The 19,205-nt window shown below is 39.8% G+C and overlaps 5 protein-coding genes across 6 annotated transcripts; 3 read left to right on the top strand and 2 right to left on the bottom strand.

Annotated features, from left to right (window-relative positions):
• Window positions 1-306: 306 nt before the first annotated feature.
• LOC108630695 (plasminogen activator inhibitor 1 RNA-binding protein) lies at window positions 307-4,180 on the bottom strand. The gene is made up of 6 exons (XM_018034169.2): window positions 3,821-4,180; window positions 3,029-3,185; window positions 2,776-2,958; window positions 2,623-2,694; window positions 2,049-2,544; window positions 307-1,966 (listed from the first exon to the last, which is right to left on the bottom strand). The coding sequence occupies exons 1-6, from the start codon at window positions 4,074-4,076 to the stop codon at window positions 1,880-1,882; spliced, it is 1,251 nt and encodes a 416-aa protein (XP_017889658.1). The 5' UTR covers window positions 4,077-4,180; the 3' UTR covers window positions 307-1,879.
• Window positions 4,181-4,299: 119 nt separating this feature from the next.
• LOC108632874 (uncharacterized) lies at window positions 4,300-8,756 on the top strand. 2 transcript variants are annotated; one of them, XM_026813643.1, is made up of 3 exons: window positions 4,300-4,720; window positions 4,846-5,999; window positions 6,517-8,756. In XM_026813643.1, exons 2-3 carry the CDS (start codon window positions 5,630-5,632, stop codon window positions 7,959-7,961), a joined length of 1,815 nt encoding a protein of 604 aa, XP_026669444.1. In that variant the 5' UTR covers window positions 4,300-4,720; window positions 4,846-5,629; the 3' UTR covers window positions 7,962-8,756. The 2 variants fall into 2 exon arrangements, with proteins under 2 accessions (XP_026669444.1, XP_017893243.1); XM_018037754.2 differs by having other exon boundaries at window positions 4,300-4,781.
• Window positions 8,757-8,852: 96 nt separating this feature from the next.
• Window positions 8,853-13,970, bottom strand: LOC108624081 (uncharacterized). The gene is made up of 7 exons (XM_018023525.2): window positions 13,608-13,970; window positions 11,355-13,511; window positions 11,116-11,278; window positions 10,893-11,053; window positions 10,612-10,825; window positions 9,690-10,532; window positions 8,853-9,629 (listed from the first exon to the last, which is right to left on the bottom strand). Exons 1-7 carry the CDS (start codon window positions 13,689-13,691, stop codon window positions 8,989-8,991), a joined length of 4,263 nt encoding a protein of 1,420 aa, XP_017879014.1. The 5' UTR covers window positions 13,692-13,970; the 3' UTR covers window positions 8,853-8,988.
• Window positions 13,971-14,112: 142 nt separating this feature from the next.
• On the top strand, window positions 14,113-15,353 carry eIF3h (eukaryotic translation initiation factor 3 subunit h). Its single transcript, XM_018019825.2, has 2 exons — window positions 14,113-14,465; window positions 14,537-15,353. The coding sequence occupies exons 1-2, from the start codon at window positions 14,203-14,205 to the stop codon at window positions 15,282-15,284; spliced, it is 1,011 nt and encodes a 336-aa protein (XP_017875314.1). The 5' UTR covers window positions 14,113-14,202; the 3' UTR covers window positions 15,285-15,353.
• Window positions 15,354-15,472: 119 nt separating this feature from the next.
• SH3PX1 (sorting nexin 33-like protein SH3PX1) lies at window positions 15,473-19,122 on the top strand. The gene is made up of 5 exons (XM_026819351.1): window positions 15,473-15,951; window positions 16,111-16,300; window positions 16,384-16,832; window positions 16,909-17,604; window positions 17,681-19,122. The coding sequence occupies exons 1-5, from the start codon at window positions 15,937-15,939 to the stop codon at window positions 17,930-17,932; spliced, it is 1,602 nt and encodes a 533-aa protein (XP_026675152.1). The 5' UTR covers window positions 15,473-15,936; the 3' UTR covers window positions 17,933-19,122.
• The last annotated feature ends 83 nt before the right edge of the window (window positions 19,123-19,205 follow it).

The following is a 19,205-nucleotide window of genomic DNA, read 5'->3' as shown; positions in this document are numbered from 1 at the left end:
TTAACGAGCTAACACACTTTGCGCTATTCGTTTGTTTATCCTTCGCGGACGATTAGTTTGGGAATATATAAAAATGTCCTGGCTTACCGAATCTTTCACAAGACCATGAACACCACCAGGAGAAATTAATACTTCTTAATCGACGGTGAAACTTAAAGTAGATAATTTCAAAGTCTATTAAAGTCGTCTAATTTAAAAAAAAGAAGACCCATCGTTTCGCCGGGAGGGACAATCTGCAAATAACAAGAGAATTTCATATTGAAATACGTTACGGTCGGTGTTGTTTTAATAACAAGCTCCTTACAATCAAAATTCGAGTCATAACTTTTTATTGGGTACAGCACCTCTCATATTTTCTTTTTCCCAAAGCATTCAGTGACGCCCAATTCGTTTAATCGCGCCCTTATAGCAGACTTTGATGCAAGGTGGTATACAGTGATTTTGTTTTGTACTCACATTCTTTACATACTGCACAAGTAAAAACCCTTTCTAGAGTATCTCTCCGTAAGTCGACTGGTTAAGTAGTAAAGTCCAGAGTGACTTAATGTGTCACGATTTATTATTGTAAATATCATATTATTTACACATATTCCTAAGCTCCGAACAGCTTTATAACGTTTTTTTATTTTTCTTTTCCCGCATTTACGAAGAGGGTTCGGATTCCTTTTGGCTGTGATATCTCATTTCATTTTACATGTAACAAATACAATAGATAACTAATGTAGGGAGTCATAATTAAGAACATGATCGACGTACAACGCAACTATATAAGACTGGGTTGATCCTATCTTCCCTCTCGAAGTGTCTCGATCGCCCTCATTAAACTTGTTATACAATATATATATGTAAAGCTGAATCATGTTTTATGTCCGTGTGTGTGTGTGTCGTGTGTCTAATATTTACTTAAACGTTAACTTCTTACAGATTGGTTACATCTTTGAAAGGAAAAAATCTATATATATTTCTATATAAGCCAAACTTGGCGTACCCAAGTAGACACTTTTTTCAATATCAGAGACGTTACTCGTTGCCCGTGAAACACGAGACGTAAAGCGTACGAGTTCTCTTCGACAGAAACACGATCCTTAAAAATTGTTCACTTCTACCGAAGAAAACTGTTACGTTTCATCTCTTACGTTTTATGGACAGCAAGCAACGGCTTGTTGTATTACAAGGAAGGCTTCTCCAAACACCGTATAAAAATTATAAAACAGAAAGAATGTTTAAAATTTACCGCCTAATAAGTTATTATACACGTGTCCGTAAGAGTCGGTGCTATGGCCAGCCTTCTTAGGCCCTCGATACATACGAAATCGAAATTAAAATCAAGGCCAAGTTGCCTCACCTCCATTCGTACCAAGTGGAATTTCATATTTCTCTTCTTTTGCGTTTTCGTGTGCGTCGAATAGTCGTAAAACATAAGCACCACTGGACAAAGAAAGATGTTCTCCGTCTGTTTGTTATCTACGTTTCACGATTATTCGACGCAGAAGTCTATGAATATCCAGCCTAGTTTTTTTTTTCTTTTTTTTCTTTTAATAGCGTCCGTCTGTGAACTGGTTCACAGTCAAACTCGAGTTGTTACAAGTACAAAAAAGGATTGTGATCTACATTGTTTCGTATCATGCGACTTCTCGTGTGTACGTTTTTTTCGTGCCAATATGTATGAGCGCGCTCAAAGCGCTGCGATTTATTTAGGTAAATTACGTATCTCATTTTGCAAGGGTGTACTGTATTATGCATTAATAACGTTTGTCACTGACGCAAAAATGTCGATAGTAATAGTTTTTAGTATTAGTGGTTTTTATCTGTGGTGGTACTGATGCTGGTAGTGGCGGTGGTAATGGTGGGATACTGAACTGCGTACAAGCCGAACCACCTATCCCAACGAGGGAAAATCATTCTCGTCGTCTACTTTCGGAGCATTTTGACGTCCTCGAGGCGACCTTTGTTCAGCTTGTGGAGGCTGAAAAATTCGAAGACACATTCGTTAACGTTGAGACTCGCGCGCCGACCCTGCAAAAACATGAATCAATTTCGAAACTTACAGGACCACGGGAGTCTCCGTCTCTTGGAGCCCCACGGTTGCCGAAACCACGACTGTTGGCTCGTTCGCCTCGTCCACGACCTCCCCGGCCACGTCCACCGGCACCGCGCCGTGAATCACTGAATTGTATCTCAATACCAAGCACGCGTTTCTGTCTGCCAACGCGTTGAGGATACTCTGCCGCCGCATCGTACTCCTCTTCCTCGTCATCCTCGTCCTCGGCTCCTTCCTTCTTCTTTTGTAGTGCATACATTTTTTTCCAGCGTGTCAAGTCTTCGCCCTCTCCGGCCTTACGCAAGTTGTACTGCGGCTTCACTCTGTTGTTACGCAGAGCTTTCCACTCGTCCAATGTCAATTCACGCGATTCCTCTTCAGCCGGTTTCTCCTCTACGGCGTCTGTAGTCGTCTCCCCTTCCTTTACCTCCGGGGACGCCTGAGTAGCGTCTCCGTCAGGCTTCTCGTTTGCCCAATCTTGACTCTCTTGATTCATACTCTCTCTGACAACGAAACGACAAAATTAACTTATGAATTCCATTTGTCGTGAAAAAAAGCTTCGTCACACAAACGACACTCACTCAATTTCATCATTGTGGGTTCCCCAGTTGTGGCTGCCAGCACCATCCTTTTTATCCACTGGTTTAATTCCACTGTAAAAAAAAAATAACGAGTAACGTGTTTATTGAATTGAACTTGTCGTACGATCAAGTGGCAACAATTGCTGAAATTACGTTTTATCGGAGCCAGATTGGCGATCGAACTCGCGCTTTCCACGATAGTCATATCCACCGCGACCGCGAGACCCACCACGTCCTCGTGATACTCCACGCAGTCCTCCACGACCCCTGCGTTCTCCATACTCTCCACGTTGATTATCATTCGAGTTTCGAAATTCTCGAGTTTCACGTCCCTCACTGAAGAATGACGAGTAAAAATACAAGAGTACACGAGAGTAATGTGAATCGTTTCAATTTGAACACTAACCCAGGAGGTCCTCGTCTTATTTCTCCCTGGCCACGAGGAGTTCGTTCACCATCTTCGCGATTACGTCTATTGTTCCTCTCTTCCCTGCTCTCTCCAGAAAATTTCACATTACGGTCTCCGCCGCCAGTCCTCGGTTGGGTTGGTTTCTTTTCACCGACTATAAGAACAAAAATCACAGAACGTGGAATTCAAACTGTTGAGAAAGACAAATTTGACGGTCCAAAAATTCTTGTATTCACCGACACTTTACTCGTCTCTTTAAAGCACACGTACAAGTGTCGACACGATTTCTTTACAGTTTATCGATTATTCGCAATAAAAATAATAATAGAAGGCGTATACAAAGGATCGAACAATAAAATTCACCCGGCTGTACCATCAATTAATGGTACACTTGCTCCGAATTATTTCGATCTACTTTATGATCGCACGAATGTTCCTGCAATAAACTGTACCACGCTATCTAAATTATTTGTTAAACGACACACGGGGTCATCGTTGGTAAATTCTATTTTTACGATACGAAAAGAACCTACCCACACGCTATGCGGCATAAAAAAATTATCGGCGAGTTGCGAGAAATAAGAGTATTGGAGCGGTGAATTATCAACGAACGATTCGTATCCGAGAAGCCGCGTTGATGGAACGGACAGGCACGAAAAAATGAGCGACGAACGATGAATAAATTCGTTTAACAAGCGGCAAAATATCGAAAGCACATGGACCCACGAGGAGCCGTGCGACGGCCATAGTACCGCGCACGAGGCGAGATCGTAAAGAAATATCGCTAACCTTGATCTTTCTTCAATTCTTGCACCTTGGCTGCGGGTTGCTGGGCATCTTTGATCACGCGGTTTTTTTGCGTTTTATTACCGGCTGGCTTTTGCGCGTCCGGCTGCTTACTCTTGTTCTCCTTCTCGGAGAGCTTCTCCTTTTTCTTCGCTTCCTTTTTAAGTTCCTCTTCTCTAAGCTTCTCGTGAGGGTCTTCGTCATCACCCAATGCTAACTGATATTTGTTGGCGACAGCAATGCTGTACATATTCTCCATAATGTCTCTTATCCTCTCTTCGTCGAGGATCACGCGAAAATTTCACGGCTACTCTTGAGCCCTTGTGTAACAGAGACATTCAATATTTCAATATGGCTGAGTCGGAGATAGTCCACCACGAGGTCTGCGCTCAGGGAGGGACCGCATAATTGTCTTGCACCCAGCGCGCCACCACCCCACCAATATTGTTTGTATCGTTAATTTTATACAGTTTCAGGCTACGAAACGCCGTCTAAAATCGAGTCTTTAATTTTAACAACGTCGCATTTTTAAAATAACAATTGTCCAACGATTGAGCGTGATAACTTTCCAAGTTGTCGTTCACAAAGAAACCGGCATTATTTCCATGAATTATACAGTGAACACTGCCGCGCCGTGCACAACAGATTTTCTTATCTTTTACGCTTTTATCTTGTTGCCGCACAATAACATTTATAAACGTACGCTATTTTAGTCATACATCATGTTTCACGCGAACAAAAATTGTACCGATGTGGTTCCAAACTTACAACAATTTCATCGTTTTATTCCTCGATCTGCAAAACTATTTGTTATTGAAAAAGTCTCGTTGTAATTTGCATTATACTGCAAATTGTCACGTTACATTTTACATGCATTTCCGTGTACGTATATTAAAATCTAAGGTAAAGTTGTTACTCTACTGTTTACAGCCTACGTTCCATCCTTTGTTGATGAAACGTAAAGGTACGACCAATTGACAACGGTAGTAATACAGATGATGGAATTCCAATTTCAAGTTTCTTTACAGATACGAATCAGAGAAAACAGATTCTAAAGAAAGTAACTCGTCATGCCGTGTTTCTATGTAGAATCCAAGTATTTAAATAAAATCATACAATTGCTATGCCTATTGCTACCGATTACATACATTCAAGTTTCTTCATTACAAGCGCTCATAGGAATCCTGTCTATAGCGTGTAGACTATAGTGTACAACAATTATGCGCGTTGACTGGAAATAAAGCACTCGAGCGTCTAACGATCCAGACGAAAAGTAACAAACATTTTCAACTAGTTGACAGATTATGCAAACAACGACACGCTATTAATAGACGATACGCGTGAAACTATTCTTATTTTGTATCACGCGTTTTTCGTCCTGAGGAAACAGCGATTGGACGTGTCTACGCCAAGGGGAAGAATGCGCGCGCACGAGGGCAAAGCCGCGTGTAGAAACGGTCGGTAAAGCGATGCTTGCAACACGCAAAGAAAACAGCACGATCGTGTTCTCCGGTGAAACAGTTTGCATCGACAGAAATCTCGTTTGAACCCCGACCAACCGTGGTGTTCTTCGCGTTCGTGAATTCGCGCGAGTAATTTGGCGCGGTTTATTGAACGCGAACGCGCGCCATACGTGCTCACACGTATACGTGTGAAACACACGGACACGTACATTCGTTTTGGCGGTTCACTAGTTGCACGCGGCACCCGCGACACACGACGGCGGTGGAAAGAGGGAGAGGGAAGAGACAACATAGTAGGTGGTTAACGTTGGGTTTTAAGTCGGCCGGCGAGGTGAAGTGAAAAAGTGAAATGGAATTGCACACGCCGAAGCGTGAGACGCGTCCGCTGTTGACGGAAGCGTTGCCATGCAGCCCGCCAATGTGCGACAGCATGCTTTATCCGTGGAATTGGGGCGACGAGGCGAGAAATGTAAACCTTAGCCCGGGTAGCTCGTGCTCGTCGCCGGAGTACAGGGATCAGAACACGGTGACCACGCGGACCGGGAATCGTTCGCGTTCAGGTGGTTCCGAGAGTCATCGTCGTGGCCGACCAAGGGCCGACGCGCTCACGAATCTCATGATGCAGGGCAGCACCTCGCCCAGCAGCATAAAATGCACCTACTGCAGTCGCGTGTTTCCACGCGAGAAGAGTCTCCAAGCGCATCTGCGTACCCACACAGGTATGCCTCGTTCGTCGTACTGACGATTCTCTCTACTCCCGACGCGAATGCGATCGATTTCAATTGAAGTTTCTGTGAAAAAACTCGACTCGAGCTACATTGCTCGCTCGTAAAAGCCACATGACTCGTCGACGGTTAGAGCGACTCCACGTATCCCGCCAATCGCCATCATGCGTACTTTAAATAGTTAAATGGCTTGTACGTACGGAAACTGTATGGATGAAGAGCCAAACTGTGTTGTAGAGTATCGTTCCTCGTGTCGTATCTCGTGTTGCATAAACAATTGTTACTCTCGTGCCGCGTAATGAATTCCTCGTTTTCGATATATATCGTTAAACGTTCTTTGTTTGGAAAAAAGAGAAATGACGCATGGCTCTCCGTTCCAATCCTTGCCGTAAAGAAATTTCAGTACACAGTCGGAGATTTGTCAACTCAGTCTTTCATTAATCACCGAAAATCTTGCCCCACAATGTCGACAATAAAGACGATTGCATGGAAATTGTTGTTGTTGTTTCAGGAGAACGCCCGTATCCGTGTGATTATCCTGGATGCACAAAGGCTTTCACTCAATCGGGTCAGTTGAAGACTCATCAAAGATTACATACGGGAGAGAAACCTTTTTTATGCACTGAACCTGGCTGTGAAATGAGATTTACACACGCAAACAGACATTGTCCGGACCATCCGTACGCTACTCTTACAAGATCTGACGATTTTGTATTGAAACCGGTGTCGGACAATACAGAATTACCTCATGACGTTACTAGATGGTTGGAACGTTATAAAATGTCTAGAGAGAGGGAGGATAGAACGCCTACAGGGAAGAATGAACGGAAGAAGAAAACCTGGAAAAGTAGTTTGGAGAATCACAAGAGAGTTAAGTCTAGAAAAGGTCTGATGATGGACGCGACCGGGGAGCAAGAGAATTTAGACTGCAAGCCGTCGAATCAGAGATTGTATCGTGGGGAGAGTCAAGACAGCCAAGAGGAAAGTCAAGACGAAGATCCCGCAGTATTACAAACGTCCGAGGACGAGGAAGTATCGACAAAGTTGGCCATCACTCCATTGAGACGACCATTGGACAGACTTCAACCAAAGAAGAGGTGGCTACGAGAAGCTTGTTTGGAACAGCAACTGGCGAAACCTTTAAACTGGGACAGCAAACCTGTGTCTACGACCTGTTCGTTTAAAATCAATGGTGGTAATCAGATGCAGTGGAGTTCACCTCTGGACAATTCCCCTGTCTCTTTGGACAATTCCTGTTTAAACGAGTGCAAAGAAATTGCGCTCGCGAAACCGGAGGTGAATTCTTCTTACGAGTCTTGTCAGATATCGTGGACCACGGCTGCTGGCACCGAATCTCTGGAAGCAGTCATAAAGGAAGAACAAAAGTATGCAATCGAAGCGTCGAGTATGTTGTGTCAAAACATGTGGAATTCCTCGCGACACGATTTTTTAGACAATAAGCATGAAATGAGAAGCGATCGTTCCAAGCTCGAACCCTGTGAAAATTTGAACCACGCATACTGGGATAATAATTTGACGAATGAAACGTCTGCGCCACGGTCCGACGCAAGGGACTTCGTTCAAAAAACAGTCTCGAGACAAGATGCTTTCGTCAACTCTCACGTTGGCGAGAATACAACGAGACCGACGGTTCTAATGTTGGCTAGGAGCGTTAATAACAACAACAACAATAACAACAATAATAATAATAATGACAAGGATGCCGTCGCAAAGTTGGCATCGATAGAATCTGAAACGCAAATGGAAGTAGTGGTCGTTAAGCAGGAAGACAGTTTTGTCAAGTTACCAATTCCGGAAGACAGCCAGAAATGGCTGGGAGCTTTGGCTCTGATGGAATTAGCTAAAAATCAAGACGACACAGGGAGAAGTTTAGATTTTAAACATGATAAAGATGAATGTTTTGTGAATTCAGAGTTGAATTACACACACTTGTAGACTGTGATTAATGGCTATTGTAGTTTTGCGTTGTTTCTGTATGGCGGGTGAAAAAGAATGCATTTATCGCCATAATGATCCTTGAACGTGTACAGAGACAATGAAGAAATTCGAATCCGTCTTTCTCGTTAAACAATCAACTAGAATTTTTTACAATCAACCTTTTACACTTTTCTAATTACATTATCATGTTACAGTTTATTATGTTGACCATTTATCGTTTTGCTACAAAACTACACATTATGTTTTCGTCTCATCTTCCGTGTGCTTAAAGAGAAGAAGAAAAGATTTATTTTGACTATCTCGTGTCTCTTGAAGCAATTTGACGTTTAAAGACGTAAAGGGGGAAAAACTTGTTTCGATTACAAACGAAGAAATTGATTTGTTCGTTGTTTGGCACTAGAATATTATCCACTCGACATTATTTTTGCGTGCAGATGAAACAGTTTTATTGCAGCATTGTTTCCAACATTCATATTTCACATAATCAAAGACAAACATCGTGTTATGTAATTGAGATTTTTCACGCTACAACATTACATTTTCCTTTTAGGTGGTAATGCAAATATTTATTTATTATTGTTGGCCATACCTACATAACAATAAAGATAATTGTGTGATACTTGGAAATTACAAAGAGAAATATTTCTTTTTTCGATCGTATGGAATGAAAAAAAAGTATTTAATTGGTACTAATACGATTATTATTTATAAAACGTTGTAAAGTAATAGGTAGCGATACGATAAAAAAACTTTTATTTGTAATTGTCACCAAGTAATTTTAACTTTTACTATTTTTTACTACATGTGTAAATATGTGAAATATTTTAATAAATATTTTTTAAAAGTTTAACAGGTTGTACCCAATTAATTCATAACATATGTATAAAATGTATTAAAAGTAGAAAATTATTTTTATTGGCAGTTGATTACAAAATACACACTTGAACAGCGCTTTACTTTAATTATAAACATTAGGATTCCTCTTTACAGTATTTACGCTACGCGTTTCTCTATTTCAAACAGCCTATCTTTTCGATTTCCTTGGGATCCTCGTTCTCTTATTCTCACTAGAATTCTCTAAATTATTATTTTCCAATTTCTCTACGTGTCCTTTGTTAATTACATCTTGTTTCTTTTGACACGGCAACGAATTCGCATTCAGAGAATACGAGTCTTCTCCTTTGATCTCGTCTATCGCATCATTCTCGACGTCGAGTTTGTTCTTGGTATCGATAGCAAAATCATCAAACAGCGAGATCATCTGTTTCATTTTGCGATCGCTCCAAGTCGACTGCTTTGAATTTCGCGACTTACTCTCATTACCTCGCGACGCTGCGGCGTCAAGTTCCTCGATCGACTTAGACTGTCTCACTTGACTCGGAGTATCGTTATATTCTTCAGCCAACAATTTTCTTCTCGTTAATCTGCTACGTGACCTAGTGATCCTAGCTGGCGGTGATACAGTATTATCCTCGTCATCATAGTTCATGCTAATCTTGGTTAAACTTAAAAGTGGCGGAGTTCGATTGCGTCGAATACTAATGGCTTTCTTTGTTCGAGTATTAGTACGAGAGACAGTCGGGGTTACACAGATAGTTTCTTCGATGTTTGGCACTTGCGCGTATTTAGTTACGTCAATATTGGAAGCGTCGGGCACTGTGAATTCTACAAAAATTTAATCAATCAAGATTCACGTTCCGCAATAAATGTAAATCGACTACTTACCTAGATAATCAGAACAACCAAAAATCTTTTGAAAACGATGTTGAAGTATAATCTCCTGAACAGCCATATAAATCGGATGTCCTTTTAGCTTGTACGTGTCGCACATTTGAATCATCAGCAAGACGATGCTTGTTATTTTCTCTTGCCCCGTGTTCCGATAATGTCTCAAAGAGTAAAAGAAATTGATCAGCAACAGTACGTAATCTGTACTGTAGAAGCGTTCTTGCCAAGAGACACGATTACTCTTCAACTTGTTCGATTTCACCAATTTCTCTTTTATTTTGAACGCACCGTGGAAATGCTGCAACGACGCTGCAGCGTTTCTTTGCAACGCGTACAATTGCGCTCTGATGTGCGTGGCCGTCAATATTAAATAATGATAGGACTCGTTTTGACAGACGCCACAGTCGCAATCTTTATGATACATGAATTGCGGTACCTCAAACACTTTGTTTCGAAGAATCGGCGAAGCATCGTTTTGAGGATTGTCTCTGATGGGATCTACAAATCTGACGGGCGTTGCCAAGATATTTGGTGAAATATTTCTCGTTCTACCAGTTTCCATCGACGTCTTAACTCCTTCGATGTTTAAAATATGCTCCAATCCTTGAAGCTTTACCTCGCAATCGTTCAGTTGCACACGCGACAAATCGATGTAACATAAAGATTTCAAGACCTCCGCGACTCTTATGGTCGACCCCAATACCTGCGCGATTTTCAGCCGCTGCACCAAATGAGCACCAATTTCTCGAAACGCTAACAAGCTGTTCATTCGCAGAGACAAATTGACAGTCGCCGATAATACTATATCACAAGTGAAGAGATACTTGACTTGGGGCGTCCCTTGAAAAAAATTTCAAACTACAGTTTTAAGCGAGCACGAACGTTGATCGTGAAACAACTGTTTTGTAAATTGGTTTACATTTTCTTGCAGAAAGCTCCTCGTCCAAACTGACTAGAGCGTACAGAGTTTCAACAATGTAACGGGTGTATTCGTCGTGTTTAATAGACTCGTTGTATAAATGACAATTGTACAAAATTCTGTCGAGCCCGTACAAATAAACAGACGTATTGTCCATAAACGAGATGCCTGGCAATTTTCTGGATGCATCAAGTAACTTTCTGGCCTCGTCATACTAGAGACAAAATGGGCAATTTTCATATGCTCACGTGATTTTAATTATACGTGGATAACAAACTTACTTTGTCGCATTCGAAATAAAAGTCCGACAGGCTTATCCAAAAGACGGCGATCGCATAAACTGTATCATCGTCGTTGGTGTCTTGCAACTTGGTAGCAAGCTCTTTGGCTGTAGCGATCCATGCGTAATCAATGTACCTCAACGATATGCAACGGCCAGTAACTGTAACAATAACGATTAATTCGTGCTGCATTTATACGAATATGTAAAAACAGTGTTTGTACCGTAAAGAATTGCAGAATTATTTTGCATTTCAGAAGCCAACGTATACACAAGTTTCCATATACAAACTTCGCATTCCTGATACCTGTACAAACGAGCATATTCAGCAGCTATAATCAACGTATGCATAATTATCATTGATTCATGTCCGTTTACTATTTCCTTCTGTTGACATAAAGAGCATCGAGTAATTTAGACAAAGATAAACAAAAAAAAGTTCCAATTCATTTACCAGACTTACAAGATCACATTGAAAACACATGCTCCATTTCTTTATTGGTGTCTGCAAATACGACATGAGCTTATGGTCTTGCTTGATATTTATCATGGTATAAGCCGGCACCACGTTGCGAGACTCGTTTTCCCCAGCCTCAGATTGTGCCGGAGCGCGCAACGCAAAGTTTGTGCTCTCCATCTCCGCTTCAACTTTCTTGTTCGTAGCATGTAACTGATTTACGAACATATAAAATTCTAAATTGGCGTGCAAACATTGAACGAAATTATCCGCCTTGACTTGCTTCAAGTTCGAAACGGCCTCCTTAAGGGATTCTGAAGTATCCTCGTCGTGATTGAAACATACCAAATGGTATACCAGCATTTGAACTACCCGAGCGTATTGAACGGCAGTCGCTTTCAACGCTTTCATTTCATTCAGGACTCGATGAATGGCAACCGAGAGATTGACTTTTGCTTCTTGCAAACCTTTCGCTTCTTTCAAACACAATTCAACGAGATTGTATTTCGATAATTCGACCGACATCCCCAATTCATTTATCTTTGATTTATCCTGCTTCAAGCAGGCCAGCATGGTCATCTCCATTATCGCCTTGTTGGTTTGACATTTGTTCTTAATGTTTGCCCACATGTGAAAAGCACTCAAATTTGTATCGTCATAGCTCAACAGACCACTTAACGCAGCGCCGGTCATTGCTTCTCTGTACATGTGATGATCGTAATGAAGAGAGCTTATTCTAAGTAAGATGTTATAAATGGGTTTCTGAAGACTTATATATCGCGACTTTGACACGACCCCCTCGAACTGTATAATCGAGGTCAACAGCAAAGAAAACAAAGATACGCTTTGTTTGTAAAAAGACTGGGACATTATACCCAGGTTGTAAATCAAGGCACCGGTCATGGTCCACAAATGCATCCAACGTTTACATTTACAGTTTCTCATCTCATTAATAAATGCTATACACTGCGTCAAGAATTTTCTGGCGAGCATGTAAACATCTTCTGATATATCCCCAATAGAACGCGTATTAATCAAGTTGGCACATTTGGTCTTTAATATTACTGCGTTATACATATCGTTCCTGACCAGACATTCATCGTCTCGACAAAACTCGCATATGTTCGATGTCTGTTTAATAAGACACGCGCTCACATGCTTGACTAGTTTCATTATTTCCAATAGAAAACTATTTACACACATTGCTCTCTTTGTTCTTATACGGGTTTCCCAATACGTGAATAACGACTCTGAGATTTCTACAATGTTGTACGTGATCGACTTGACACAGCCCGAGTAACCGTACATTTTTGCCAACTTTACATAGCCATCAATCAGCTTTTGTATCTCGTCAACGTCGTGAAACTTGAGTGAAAAGAGATTAAGGCACATGGATTCGAACAGCATGAAACACTGGTAGCACTCCTCATCATCTGATAAAATCTCTTTAAAATAATAACTTAACGCATTCGACGTTTTCGTTTGTAACATAAAACATTTTCTATCGATACTCTCATAGAGAATTGTACCAATTATACGACACATATCACGAATTATGGTATACTTTGTATCATCGCTTAAGACAATTTTTGTTCGATCCAAATATTCCGCGATGTATGCAGAAAAATCAGAAAAATATGTGTTCTGTTCTCTACAGATAGATGCAACTTTATTTAGATACAAAGCGATGTTTTTAAGCAAATGCTGTGTAGGATTGTTGTGTACAATCTTTATTATCTCCAATCCATATTTTATGATATTCTTCATTCGTAAATAATGCGAGTCATCTGATGGGTTGTTTTTCAGAATGGAGGATTCAATATTAATTGCATCGTACCATAAATAAACAATCTTCACTAATACCTTATTAACATTTTCATCAGAGGAGAATGTTACTGATTTTAAGTGAAGACACACTTCATATGCTTCATCAAACAGATCCATTGCTAATAAACAACGAATTATATGAAACAGGCTGCAGACAAACTTATTAGCATCAGGTATATCATTCAGAATTGAGCACAGTGTACAAGTCAATTCATAAATCTCTCTCCCTACTGTATGCTTCTGTTTGTCACACTTGTCTGCAGTACGACATAAATATAACAATAACTTGAAAATTTGTTTGTTGATCGTTGGATTCTTATTTTTGACTTTATTTACCTAAAATACAAAATTCATTTATGAACACTCCTAATAAACTTGAATCTCAAAGAAGAAATAAATAACAAAATCTGACGAGAAGAAATTTGCAAATACCTGAATATCTTCTGTTACAATGTTTAATTTTTCCATTTGTATTAATTCGATCCATTCTATAATTCTTTCGTCTATCTTATTCATCGTATCGAATGGTTAATTTTATAACGGATTGTGTACACTGAGAGCCGGTTATGTAGGTTAGAAATTGGAAATTCTTTCACATTTACGCGGTGAAAATATGCCACGGGGTACATTTATATCAGTAGTACAACTCGTATCCTAATATTGTACAGTTGTATTACACATTACACATCGTGATTATTGTTGAACATGAATCCCATATAAAAAAATATCCTTATTAAAAAGAATATTGTTTTACTACTAATAATGATGTGTAGCAAGCAAGCTACATACATGTAACAAATGACGGGGACTTATAAATGTCCATATTCTTCGTGTCATTGTTTAGTACGTGTACACGTTTCACGCGTTTCACACATAGAAGGCGTACACGATCAGACCGGATAATTCGGATTTTGGATCTACCATCATTATTAAAATTTCAACATCGGTTGACTAGACAGCTGGACAGTAGAAGCGTGGTCGATATCGTACGTTAAGAAAACTTACATTGAACCGATATTAATTTAAAATGAATCCGAGAACGCAAACTAGGAGAATACCCGAGGTAGAACCTAGAATAGACTATGTGCAATGTGACGGATTGGTAGTAATGAAAATGGTCAAGCATTGTCATGAGGAGTCGATGAGTAATATGGATGTTGCCCAAGGTGCTCTCCTCGGTTTAGTCGTTCAAAATCGTCTTGAAATAACGAATTGCTTCCCTTTCCCGAAAAATGACGAGATCATGGACGAAGAGGAATATCAGCTTGCCATGATGCGTCGTCTTCGATGGTAAGATACATCGATACAATCGGTGTTAAAACGGAAACGAGTACTAAACAGTTTGATCTATTTATTTTCAGGGTAAACGTTGATCATTTCCACGTTGGATGGTATCAAAGTGCAGACGTTGGCAATTTCCTAAACGTATCTCTGTTGGAGTCACAGTATCATTATCAAACTTCCATCGAAGAATCGGTAGTGCTTATATACGATACGGCCAAGTCGGCCAGAGGTTTTCTTACATTGAAAGCATACAGGCTTACCCCGCAAGCTATTCAGATGTACAAGGAAGGAGAATTTACACCAGAAGCATTGCGTACTTTAAAGATTGGCTATGAAACTTTATTCATTGAGATCCCAGTTGTAATCAAAAACAGCAACCTGACCAATATAATGATGTCTGAATTGGAGGAAATGGTTCCAGAGGAGGAAGGAACCAAGTACTTGGATCTAGGAACAGCTACAGTCTTGGAGAATCAATTGAGATGTTTAATGGATCGCGTGGATGAATTGAACCAGGAAGCTATAAAGTTCAATAGATATCAACAATTGGTTGTCCGGCATCAACAGGAAAAGAACAGGCTCTTGGCCAAGAGAGCTCAAGAAAATGCTGCCAGAGCGGCAAAAGATGAGCCACCATTACCCGACGATGATATTAATAAACTAATAAGACCACTGCCTGTTCCACCCAGACTTAATCCAATGATCGTAGCTGGACAGATTAATACATACAGCGAGCACATTTCACAGTTTTGCTCTCAGAGTTTAGCGAAATTGTACATTACCCAGAGCCTGCAAAATGCCAAGGAAGCAAAGTCTTCTCATTAATTAATTATAATTTAAAGATTTGTACCAATACGACATTAAAATTTGATAAAACAATTATTAATTATAAATATATGGAAATGTACAAGTTCGAATCATTTTATTTTCCTTTATTCCACACGTGATACATTTTCTTACTCCGTGATAGTTGGACAGTAGTACAGTCTCAAAAAAAGTTTGATATAATCTACAGTCTCTATTAGAGGCGTATCCGTCCAATGCCGTAGCATAATCTCGCGCGCCCAGTATACGGAGTATACGCGTCTCCGAGCGTAAAGCAATTTTTCACATTTTTTCCTATCCCTCCTGTGTTCTATCGAAATATACCTGTCGTTGTTCGTATAGAATTTCCTCTTCAATTCCGATACGAACATGTCTCGCGTGTAACAAGTACGCCGTCTCGGAGTCATGAAAGCGTGGTACATCCCGCGAGCACCAGTGGTAGTGCGGTACAGTCTTTTAAATTTTTCATTTATGTGGCATAGAATCGCACACACGTTAAAGTGCAAATACATAAATGTCAGTCATACGAATAAGCGGATCGGTGTAGGTATGTGACCGGGTGCAATCAAACAATTTGAAAGAACAGAGACGAAAAAATTGTCGCGACACGCGATTGCGGACACAGAATTGCAAATCAGTTAATGTACTTAGAATGGAGGGCCAGCAGGTATGTGAATTTTTTCCAGAAAAACAAATGTCGTACCCACGTATCGCGTTTCCCATTCGATTACAACTCTTTCGCGTAATGACTCACTCTTTTATGATGCAGGCAAAGATAACTTTTGCTCTGTTTTCGTGATTCTCATAACCGATATGTTTCTTCCAGGTAAGAGCGTTGTACGATTTCACGGGAGAGCCGGGAACCGCAGAGTTATCGATAATAGCAGGAGAAGTGTTGACCGTGATGAGAGATAATGTGGGTGATGGATGGTGCGAAGGATTTAATCAAAATGGAAAGTCTGGATTGTTTCCAGTTGCATATGTACAAATTGTTGATACGACAGCGTCTGCGCCAAGTAAATTTTCTCAGTTAAGACAAGTCTAATGTTGGATAAATTTCATGTAAAATTTTCACATTTCAAACATTCATTTATGCTAGATGCCATGACAGCGTCCCAACAAAGTTCTGGAGATTACTGGGATGATGACTGGGACGATGACTCAGAGATTGGTCAGACACAAGCGTATGTTCCTTCGCAACAGCAGCAGCAACAAAACATGATACAATTGCAACAACACCATAGCGTGGATTATGGAGATTCAATGCAAACTATACATTCTGTGATACCTGAAAGGCCCATACCTAGCGTACCAAAGAGAAACAACAAGTTTTCTACATTAATAAAGTCTGGAGAAGATAATTTTTTATTAGGAGTAAGGGTAGCAAGTGTTCCTGAAAGTGAGAAATTATATATTGAGGAAATTGAAGGAGGACGATATAAATGGGTACCAAGTAGGGATCCTTATAGCTGTGTTGTTACATCTCCCAAAAAAGAGTCAAAATTGAAAGGTCTTAAGAGTTTTATTGTCTACCAGCTTACACCAACGGTAATCAACCGATACTTATTATCTCGTTCAATTTTATTTTTTATTAACAGTAAGACTTAACACGATACTGTTGCAGTTTAATAATATTCAAGTGTCGAGAAGGTACAAACACTTTGATTGGCTGCACGGACGATTAGAAGAAAAGTATTGTTTCATTCCAATTCCACCATTGCCGGATAAACAAATATCGGGTAGATACGAGGAACAATTTATCGAGCATAGGCGCACACAATTGCAAGAATTTGTCGATTATGTCTGTAGGCATCCTGTGTTGGCGTGTAGTCGCGTATGGGAACATTTTATAACGTGCACGGATGAGAAGAGATGGAAACCTGGCAAGAGACAGGCAGAGAAGGACGAATTGTTGGGTGTAAATTATTTTAATGCTATTCAGTGTCCCGACAGTACGTTGGACACCATAAAGGTCGAGATACAAACGGATGCTTTCAGTAAATTTATAACCGGACTGGACCCGGTAGTTAAGAATTTTATGGCCATGGCCATTGACCAAACGAAAAAGTGTCAGGTCCTCTATAAGAGAGAGTTCCAGAAAATTGGTCAGAGTTTCACTGCGTTAGGTCACGCTTTAGAGGGCGACGATATCAGCCGAGGAAGATTGACCCGCGCGTTGAAAGTAACGGGGGATGCTTACAACGAAATTGGCAAATTCTACGAGGAACAACCAAAGTTTGATTGGGAACCTCTCTCTGATAAATTTCACATCTATAGAGGAATTATTAGTAGCTTCCCCGACGTAATCAGTATACACAAGGTAACTTTGCTTTAGAAATCAGCATGGTTTTCATAAAAATTGTTTGTTAACGCATCTTCCTTTCTTTCCTCTTAAGAGTGCTGTGCAGAAACGGAGAGATTACGAAAAGCTCGTAAGCGAGCATAAAATGGAACCGCAGCAATTGCGGGAATTGTCGCAACGAACGGACGTGATAGCGCGTGCTCTCCTGGCCGAAGAAACGCATTTCCAAACAGAACAGGAAATCCATTTGACTCAAGCGATGAAAACACACCTCACAGAACAAATCACATTTTATCAGAAAATAGTAGATAAATTGCGAGAAGCCTTGAGCGCGTACGAAGGATAAAGCGTAAGATTGTCTTTCCTACTTAAGACACATTGAAAACTTTGGAATATGGTACTTCCATTCAAAATTATAGAAATCTCTGACAATAGAAATATCTACAGAATGCCCATGTTCGTACAGTTCCGAATATATATTGCGTTCAACTTTTGATAAGCATTGTTTATAGGGGACTTAGCAAATTACAGAAAAGGGGCCAATAATTTCTTTACGAATTAAACGTGCGTATACAAACGTACGCAAGTATATTTTTTACCTATAGTATTTTTTTCATATTCGTTTTTGTTGTATTCGATGAAAAGCCGGTAAAACATTTTAAAAAACAAGACATGAACTAGGCGGCGTCATTAATAAATAATATATTAATATTAACGTGCTAATATTGTATGGCTGCTAGTAAATTTAACGAGTGATCATGTCATGTATCTTTTCTTTCGTATACTTTTTTAAAATATTTAATCGTTAGCCCTTTCCTTCCGTGATGAGTTACGAACGTATCATTTACATGTTTCGTTAACGTGGGCCTGAAGTGTAAACTTGAAACATAGTATGTACATTAATGTTTAACAGAAACTAGTTTACTGCAAAAGTTTACATTACATTCTGTGACAAATGTAAAATTGATTATTTTTTTATCAATCTACGAACATATGGTTCGTTACATTACCAAACTGTAAATACAACTAAATGCATCACCATTGATGGAGCAAATAGTAATGTTTAACATAAAAATCAAACGAAATATAGATGGCTGTAAGTAATGTAATGTAAACTTTTTCCCATCGACTTGTTAAACGTAAGCATTTATTTATTTATACCGTTTTGTGTAAATCGACTCGATTGTTTCATAATGAAAAACGAGATCACGTAATCGATTGATAATTTTATGGCAGCCTAATATCGACGAGTGATTGATATAAAACGTGTAACAATCACGTGTAAATTTTCCATTTAATCTGTGTTGTATGCAAGCTGACACTATTGCACGTTCGTTAGTTGACAAACGATATGAATTAAGGCATGTCATTGTTTAAGCATTTAACACTAATCTGTATAAAGGATGGCCTGATTAAAAAGTGCATTTCGAATTTTGTAAATGTCACTATAATCGTCATTATCATTTTGCATCGACCTCAGTATGTGTTCCTTTTTGTGCTCAGAAGGAAACTGTCATTAAATGTATGTACATCAAATGAAACTGTTTTTATTTTGTATCTCATTCCAACGTGCAACTTGGAATATCGTCACAATTGGAAAAGAAAATTTCTCTAATACA

This window comes from Ceratina calcarata, unplaced genomic scaffold, assembly GCF_001652005.2.
Source record: "Ceratina calcarata isolate Rehan_Ccalc_2016 unplaced genomic scaffold, ASM165200v1 scaffold1, whole genome shotgun sequence".
In the NCBI taxonomy this organism is placed as follows: Eukaryota; Metazoa; Arthropoda; class Insecta; order Hymenoptera; family Apidae; genus Ceratina; species Ceratina calcarata.
The sequence above is the reverse complement of the archived record's forward strand: the minus strand, read 5'-3'. Positions and strand labels throughout refer to the sequence as shown.